At 38.2% G+C, this 9,267-nt stretch overlaps 1 protein-coding gene across 1 annotated transcript; it reads left to right on the top strand.

Moving 5' to 3' along the window:
- Positions 1–1,983: 1,983 nt before the first annotated feature.
- LOC108987429 lies at positions 1,984–6,078 on the top strand. Its single transcript, XM_018960349.1, has 7 exons — positions 1,984–2,118; positions 2,195–2,906; positions 3,207–3,332; positions 3,417–3,716; positions 3,822–4,592; positions 4,694–4,923; positions 5,119–6,078. The coding sequence occupies exons 1-7, from the start codon at positions 1,984–1,986 to the stop codon at positions 6,076–6,078; spliced, it is 3,234 nt and encodes a 1,077-aa protein (XP_018815894.1).
- The last annotated feature ends 3,189 nt before the right edge of the window (positions 6,079–9,267 follow it).

Genomic DNA, 9,267 nt, shown 5'->3' with positions numbered 1-9,267 from the left:
TTCTAACAATATTTTATCATTTCAACTCAACTCAACTCAGTTCAACATCCAAACGCACTCTAAATCTTCATACAAAATTTTTTTATGAACACCAAGAACTCTCCTATCAATGCCAGTAGCATAAGAACATCTAGAACACTCAAAGACCATTCAAACTTCATTAAGCCCTTTTTTTATAGAGGAAAATGTGCATAACTTAATACAATCATATGATGTATAACATAGCTGAGAGTTGAGTTTGATGATTGAAAGAGATTAGGCAGTCGAACAATGTCGATCCAAAAGATGACAAAAGGCATGACTAATCCTTCCTGGATGCCACACAGATACAGATGAGTGCGCAAAATGGAGTCCATGGCCATGTCTGGGATGAGAGCATTCCCATGTTCCTCAATGCTCTATTTTTTTTTTCAGACACTTATCTTTCAAAAACCCATGGCCAACATGACTAATCAGATTAGGTAGGAGAACAAGCATCAGAAACCAACGGCCAGAAAAATGGAGGCCAGAAACCCACCCATGAAGAAAGAGAGACTCCTCTCTGTATAACCGCTATTAATCGTATTTGGGTTCTGGTTTTGTGTATTTTTCTCTCTCGTGATGATGAGAGTCTTTATCTTGTCGTGAGTGCAAAGGTTTTTCTGTTTTCATTTTGAGTGGGGTTTCCATTCTTACTAGTATCTCAGCTTGTGATATTATGTTATTTGCAATGACGGATGATCTAACGGAGCGTTGGAGTTCTTTTTCTTTATCTGAAGCAGAGAAATCAACTATACGCTTGTCTGACTCCACGGAGTTAAATAAAGCTTTTGATACCACAAAGTGCTTCCTGTTTAAGCTTTTGTCTGTGAAGTTTTATAATAAGGAGGCTTTCAAAAGGATGATGAAGAATTTGTGGCATCCATCGGGGAGTTTTCAAATTTATGACATGGGGGAAAATCTCTTTTTGGCAGCCTGCTCTTCGCGAGGTGAAAAAGAGAGGATACTATCTAACGGTCCCTGGACGTTTGGGAATAGTCTAGTTATTTGTACTGATTATGACGGGACTTTACAGATTACCAAAGTAACTATGGTATTTGCTTCTTTCTGGGTTCGAATTTATGATTTACCGCTGGATGGGATGAATGCACGGGCAGTTCGAAAGATAACAGGAACTCTGGGTGATGTTGAAGATGTTGATCTCATTGAGACGAGGCCGGGGTGGGGGGAATATGTTCGTGTGCGTATTTCCTTGGATATAAGTAAACCTTTGCCAAGTGGCAAACGGGTTGCTGTGGGAGAAAATGATTATGTATGGGTCCGTTTTAAGTTTGAGAAGTTACCACAATTTTGCTATTATTGTGGGCTACTGGGACACGGGGAGCGCGACTGTCTGCAATGGATTAATATTAAAGGTGATGCTGAAGATTCTGAATTTCCTTACGGTCCATGGATGCGGGTGGGGAGCGTTTCTATGCATGCACACAATTATTTGGGTCTGTCGACTGAAGGAAGTACTGGTAACTCGATTCCCGTAGATGATGATCGGAGTAATTTGCTGGCGAAAGATCCAATGGCAGTTACCGAAAAGCCATTGAAACCGTTGACGGTTTCGGACAATGATTTGCTGTATACTATTGGAAATGGGTCGGTTAAACAACTGTTTGCTGTGAAGGAGGATCAGCCTCGTATGGACCAGGGGCCCATTTCAAAATTAACTCATATGCCTTTTGTGCATTTGAAGGATAATCTTCTTGCAGCAGCGTCTTCATCTTCTAGTAAGGAGAACCAGCGACAATCAAGGGCGGACCGTGCCTCTAGTGCGCGAGTGTCTCGTTTCCACTTGACTCCTTCTAAAAGACAGTTGAATGCGAAGGCTTTTGTTGATTCGGGTGGTCTAACCCAGGTGAAGAAGCAGAAATCAAGAGAAGATGATTCTCTGGTGGAGGTCCCTATCTCATCGGCGTAGGCTGAGATCCAGCCCCGTCGTTACTCATGAAAATCATGAGTTGGAACTCCCGAGGGCTTGGGAACCCTCGGGGAGTTCGAACCCTTCGAGATCTTGTTCGGAGGGAAGATCCCGATGTCGTCTTCATTATGGAGACGCGATCTAGCCATTCTCGCATGGAACTCCTTAAGGTACAGTTGGGGTTTTCTTGCTTCTTAACAGTGGGCAGCATTGGTCGTTCGGGTGGATTGTCTCTTCTGGCGACAGGAAGTAAATTTAGTTTTACAGTCTTATTCTCAATTTCATTTTGATGCTTTTGTTTCGGACCCAATTTCTGGTGTTTCTTGGCATTTGTCTGCAATTTATGGGCATCCGGAAGTAAATCTTAGAAGGGATACTTGGGATTTGTTACATCTATTGAAAGATCGATTTGATGGGCCATGGTTGTGTTGTGGTGACTTTAACAAGATTTTGGAAAGGTCTGAGAAATTCGGGGGTAGGGAGAGACCTGCTAGCCAGATGAGAGGTTTTCGTGATGCTTTGGATTATTGTCAATTACGCAGCATGGATACTGTAGGGTCTTTGTACACATGGTGTAATATGAGGGAGGGATATGCTCTTATTCATGAGAGGTTGGACAGATTTGCTAGTAATGTGGAATGGCTTGAATTATTTCCCACTAGTAGAGTCTGTAATATTATTACACCAGTCTCAGACCATAGTTGTTTGGTCTTGAGTACGGATGTTTCTACGCAAAATATCTCCAGGAAGTCTCGTTCGTTTAAGTTTGAATCAATGTGGGTGGGTGCAAGGGGTTGTGAGGAAGCTATTGCTAATGCTTGGTCGATAGAATCTGATGCTTCCTTGATTGACAAAATAAAGCATTGTCGTTATAATTTGACTGAATGGAGTAAGGAGTGTTTTGGCAATGTTAGACAGAAGTTGTCTATGAAGAGAAGGGAGTTGGAACAATTACAGAGTATTTCTTGTTCATCCTACCCATCACATGAGATAAGGTGTGTTAAAAATGACATTAATTATTTATTGGAGAAGGAAGAATTGATGTGGAAACAAAGATCTCGTGTGCAATGGTTGGTAGAGGGGGATCAAAACACTAAGTATTTCCATTTTAAGGCTTCTCAAAGGCAGCAACGTAATTTTATCCCCAGGCTAAGGAATGATGTGGGTGTATTGCATGAAGGATCTGAAATGCTTCCAATGGTACATGGCTATTTCTCAAACTTGTTTTGTACCTCTAATCCTTTTGATTTTGATGCAGTCTTACAGGTTGTTCAGCCTTGTAATTCTGATTCTGTGAATGGCGATCTAGTGCATGAGTTCACAGCGTCCGAGATAAGGGGAGCCTTGTTTCAAATGCAACCATTGAAAGCTCCGGGTCCGGATGGTATGCCTCCTTTATTTTTCCAAAAATATTGGCACTTGGTGGGTGATACTGTTATTAATTCTGTTTTACAAGTACTGGTTTCAGGAGTTATGCCTTCTGATTTAAACCTTACAAATATTGTTTTGATTCCAAAGACCAAACAGCCTGAGTATTTGAAGGATTTTCGACTGATTAGTTTGTGCAATGTGATTTACAAGGTCATTGCAAAGGTTTTAGCTAATAGGCTGAAATTAGCTTTACCTGGAGGTATTTCTAAGAACCAATCAGCTTTTGTTCCTGGAAGGTTGATTACTGACAATGTTTTAGTGGCCTTTGAAACTGTGGATGCTATTAGAAGGAGGAAGAGGGGGAGGAAGGGTTATATGTCTATTAAATTAGACATGAGTAAAGCCTATGATAGAGTTGAATGGGTTTTTTTAGAAAAACTAATGCTGCGTATGGGTTTTAATTCCCAATTTATTTGCTTAATCATGATGTGCATTACTACAGTTTCGTATAAAGTTACTGTGAATGGGGTTACCACCCAGCCTATTAAGCCCACCCGTGGTCTACGTCAAGGGTGTCCCCTCTCTCCCTATTTGTTTGTTTTATGTGCGGAGGCACTTTCTTTATTATTGAAGCAAGCTGAAGAGCAGCATCTTCCAAAGGGTGTTAGTGTGTGTCATAATGCTCCTCGAGTCAGTCACTTGTTCTTTGTGGATGATAGTATCATTTTCTTTCAAGCATCTGTTTCAGAAAATCAGCATCTTAAAAATTTGATATGTTGTTATGGTGTGGCATCGGGTCAGCAGTTAAATATGGGTAAAACAGAATTGCTTTTCAGCCGCAATACAAAGCCAAGTGTGATAAGTGCTATTAAAGATGTGTGGGGGGTTCAAGATATTCAGCACCATGCTAAATATCTTGGGCTTCCTTCTTTTGTGGGAAAATCACATTATCAGACTTTTAAAGTAATTAAGGACAGAGTTTGGGCAAAGTTACAAGGGTGGAAAGAAAAATTATTGTCACAAGCTGGCCGTGAGCTGTTGATCAAAGCGGTAGTTCAAGCTATTCCCACTTACGCAATGAGCTGCTTCAAGATTCCAAGGGGTTTCTGTAAAGAACTTGAGGGGATGATTGCAAGGTTTTGGTGGGGTCAAAGAGGTCAAGAAAAAAGGATACATTGGCTGAATTGGCGAAAAATGTGTCAGTCCAAATTTATGGGTGGACTGGGATTTCGGGATTTAGAAGTTTTTAATATCTCATTATTGGCAAGGCAAGGTTGGCGCTTACTTCAATCACAAGGGTCTCTTTTTGCTTCAGTTTTTAAAGCAAAGTATTTTCCTAATACTGATTTTCTATCTTCGATGCTTGGCTCAAAGCCGTCATATGTGTGCGTAGCATTTTTGAAGCAAAACCTGTTATCAAAGCGGAGAGTTTATGGCGTATTGGTAAGGGTGATAACATCAAGATTTGGGGAGATAATTGGCTTACTGACTTGAATTCCAAACATGTTGTTACTAGATGCAATACCCTTGCTGAGGATGCTTGTGTAGCTGATTTAATGGATCCCTCTACTCCTAGTTGGTGGAATTTAGATTTGGTCAAACAGGTATTTCTTCCTTTTGAGGCTCAAACTATTCTTAAAACTCATTTATTCCTACATTGGGGTGTTGATAAATTAGTGTGGAGTGGCACTAGATCTGGAATTTTTTCTGTGAAGTCAGCTTATCATCTTGCCCTTAATTTGAAATCTGCTTTGGGGAATGGTTCTAGTAATCAAGATCACCCTTGTTCTTTTTGGAAGGTTTTGTGGAACTTACAGCTTCCAAATAAGATTAAAAATTTTATATGGAGAGCTTGTAAGGATAGTTTGCCCACTAAAAAGCTCTTATTTCAGAGGCATGTTCTGGGTTCTTCTACTTGTGTTTTTTGCCATGATGCTTGTGAAGATGTTTCCCATATTCTCTGTCAGTGTCCTTATTTTCTTAGAATGTGGGAAATGTATTTTGGAAGAGATTTGAGGTTGATATTTGGCTATTCTAGGTTTGTCACTACTGTTAAAGCAGTTATACGCCTTAATGATCATATTATTTTGACTCGATTCTTGATAATTGCTTGGGGTGTGTGGAAATTTCGTAACCTGATGTTTTTCCAGCAAACCAGTACTCTTGATGTGTGTGTTGTGGTGGGTAATTGTCTTGATTATGTTGAGAACTATCAGTTACTTCGACAGCATGTTAAAGTTCATAATCAGATTTCAACTTTGTGCTGGTTACCTCCACCATGTGGGTCTTTTAAACTGAATGTAGATGGAGTCATTTTTAAGGCCTTGAATTGTTCTGGGGTGGGTACTGTACTGCGGGATGAAAAGGGTTGCATGGTTTTGGCAATGTCTAGAAGGGAGTTGGGTATTCATGAGGTAGAAGATATAGAAGCGCTTGCAGCACTTAGGGGTTTGCAATTAATTTCTCACTTGGGTATTTCTCATCTGATTTTAGAAGGGGATTCACTTGCTGTGATGGAAGCTATATGTTCAAGGGGGGAGATTTTGGATAGGTGCAGTATTTTAATCCATGAGGTGAAGAAGATGCTGTTCACTTTTGCGTCTTTTGAAGTTCTGCATGTGGGAAGACATGGTAACGAGGCTGCACATATTCTAGCTCGTCAAGCAAAGTTTGTGGATGATACGCTGCAGTGGTGGAATGATCCTCCAGATTTTCTTCGAAGTAGACTTGAAGTGGATGCAGGGCGTGTCCTTCCCTAGTTGTTGTTTTATTTTGTTTGTCTCTTTCACCTTGTTTGGTGTATTATGTATTTGAATACTTTCTCTATGCATGTATGCAGAAGTATTTCATTATATATAAAAAAAAAAGAAACCCACCCATGCTTGTGATCTCTCAGACTCTGTGAATGCCATCATAGAAAATGGAATCAACAGACCAGAAAAAAAATAAAAATAAAAATAAAAAAGACAGAAAAAGAAAAAATGGAGTGGCTACGGTAGCGATTGTAGGAGTCGACGACGTTCGGCGGTTGCAGCTGCTGGAATTCAACATCTATCCTTTGGTGGCGCTTAGACGATCCTTCGGCAGTTGCTACTGTTGGAGTTCAAATGAAAGATGCACGAAATCTCGTCATATATGACAAAACTTATTGCGACAGGGGCGTTTTGTGCCATAAGTCTACTATTTCCCACTAGCAGTAGTCATGGAATATAAAAATCGTGGGAAAATCCTATATTTCTTGTAGTGAAAGTTCTAATATTGTTAATTATTTTCTTAATCAACATCAACCAAAAAACATGTGGCCGCCTCGTGGTGGCTACTCATGCCAAGTTTTTTAAATACATTTTTTTAAATTTATAACGTATTTTATGATAAAAATAATATTTTTAAATTCTAAATAATCTAAAAAATTCAAAGATGACACCAATTAAGCCATATGAGAAGGGATATTTCTCAAAAAAAAAAAAAAAAACAATTGCATAGCGTCCTGATTCCTTGAACATAGGTACCACAAAGTATAGGGCATGTTTCACCAAAATCTCCTAATATAGATCTACTATCCTGGAAATGTTTCTCTATTTTGATAGAGACAACTCAACCATGAGCTTCTACCTTTTCTCCTCTCTTAAAGAACCAAGACAAAAATGTCTATGATGCCAAAGAAGTGTGATTTTCGTGGACTATGTTCTATTTATAGAGAAACAACAAGTCTAGGTAAATCGAAATAGAAAACCCTACTATATATATATATATATATATATATATATATACTAGGTCAGGAACAACGTGCAAAGCACGTTGCCTAGTTGAGTGAAACAGTTTTTTTATAAAAATAATATGTGTTTAAAAATAATAATTTAATGAATGAAAACAAAAAGTAAATTTACGCAAATATAGTCCTTTTGGTCATGTTTAGTACCGTAGAGGACAGGCCTCAACCACGAGCGTTGGAGATGAGTTAACAATGACTGTTTAGTATGGTGAACATAGGACTTGAGAAAAAGGTATACCATCTCATAATATTCTTCCACAAGATTTTCTAAGAAAGTATGAGCTCTTTAAAAAATACAATTTAAACCATTATTGGGTACATTAATATGGAATGCACAGCCCAATTGCTGACAAATAGAGGTGTATGAAAAATCAAAATGAACTTTGGTAAAAAAACCAAAGCATCCTTGGACTGGAATCCTGGAACAATTCAATGTTAAATACAAACCGCAAAGTCCCAATTTTTTCCTTCACTCTGCCACCAAAGCATTTAAGTTTGGCAACTATTCTTAAAAAAGAAAGAAATCTACTGAATGTTATTAACTCCCAATTTCCCTGTTAGTAATACTGAGCATGTTACTTGAAAACGATTTCCAATTCAATTCAAGAACAAGTAACAAATTACTCCACCACAAGCACTTACTTTCCCTGATCTTCTAACCCAGCCATTGAGAGGACAGTAAAATGTCGACATCCTCACCAGTATAATGTAGACATCCTCAACAATGGAGAAGGTAAATAGATGCCAAGAGGCTAGTAAAGTAGTAATTGTCTAGAATTTTGGTTTATGTCTTCCTAAGGTAAGGTCATTAAGAAATTCCCAAAATGACAAAAAATAAGTGTTTACGTACACAAAAACTCCCTTCCCCAATTACTAAAAAGACTCCTAAAGTTTAGAATAAATTGGTAGTATGGCAGCGTTACTTACCGAACATAGACATCAAGTTTATGATCTTATTTGGGTATCACTTCGTTCTACATTTATGACTTAGATGAAAAACAAGAATATTTTTATATAATACACAAGAATTTTATTATCACGAATAGGCATAGCCCATGTACAAAGGAAATTCCTACTACAGGAAATAGGAAAACTAAAATAGAAACAGATTTAGTACATTCTCATCATTCCTTACAAAGATCTTAGTCTACAAACTCAAAGTAGAAAAGATATAGTTTTAAAGATCTTCAAAAGAGCGCTCATTGTCTTCAAACATCTCACATTTCTTTCCGGCCATAGACACCACATTAAACACAAATGAATCATTCTCCACCCGGCAACAACATCTTTCCTCACCTCACAACCACACCAACATGCAAGAAGCTCCACAAGAATATTTAATTATGAGTATGCAATGTGGATTTAGTGTTCGATGACAACCATCTCATATGGGATCTTACAAAGCGCACTTCATGGCACTCCAACTCAGGGTTGCACTAAAAATACCCAAGCAGTGACATTTTTATGGCTTTGTGCCAAGAAACATGGGAACAACTTAGTGTAGCCATCTCTCCTTTTTTTTTTTTCTTTTTTCTTTTTAATTCTCGATTAACCTATTTGGGGTATTTGTTAGGGTCCCCCACCTCCACCGTTTGCACTACCCTCTAATTTAATGTTTCTCTTGCTCATAGCAAAAGAATTGAATATGCAAGACCCAAAACAATCATACTTGTATTTTATCTGATTTTCCAAATGATTTTCATGGAAATTTGTCAACATCAGTCGCAACTCAATGCACCTAAAGCACGTCATTGTTGGAGTAGTTTTGCTATTTTCTTGATGAAGATAGTGTCTCTGTCTTGACAATGAGATAAGAAATTATACCAAATCAAATCAAATATGGCCTAATAAAACCAAACTAAATAAGATGCAATTAACAATTGACGATACTTCTTTCAATAATAAATAGAAAGATGAGAAAGAAAATTTCGGTCACCTCCCAAACTAAGTACCACTAAGTCAGCTTTGATGGAGTTCAGCCATGCTGCTTCCATTTCTAAAATAGAAGCCTGAGGCATAATAGCTGTGATAGAATACTGGAATACCAAGAAAGAAAGGAAAGAACTGGTAAGATTTCAAAAAAGGCATACACATATCCAAGTATCTATCTTTACAAAGGGCAATCATGCATATGGACAAGGTCAATATTCAATAAAAATAATTTTAAACAAGAAGT

Source organism: Juglans regia, chromosome 7 (genome assembly GCF_001411555.2).
Source record: "Juglans regia cultivar Chandler chromosome 7, Walnut 2.0, whole genome shotgun sequence".
NCBI classification, from domain to species: domain Eukaryota; kingdom Viridiplantae; phylum Streptophyta; class Magnoliopsida; order Fagales; family Juglandaceae; genus Juglans; species Juglans regia.
The sequence above is the reverse complement of the archived record's forward strand: the minus strand, read 5'-3'. Positions and strand labels throughout refer to the sequence as shown.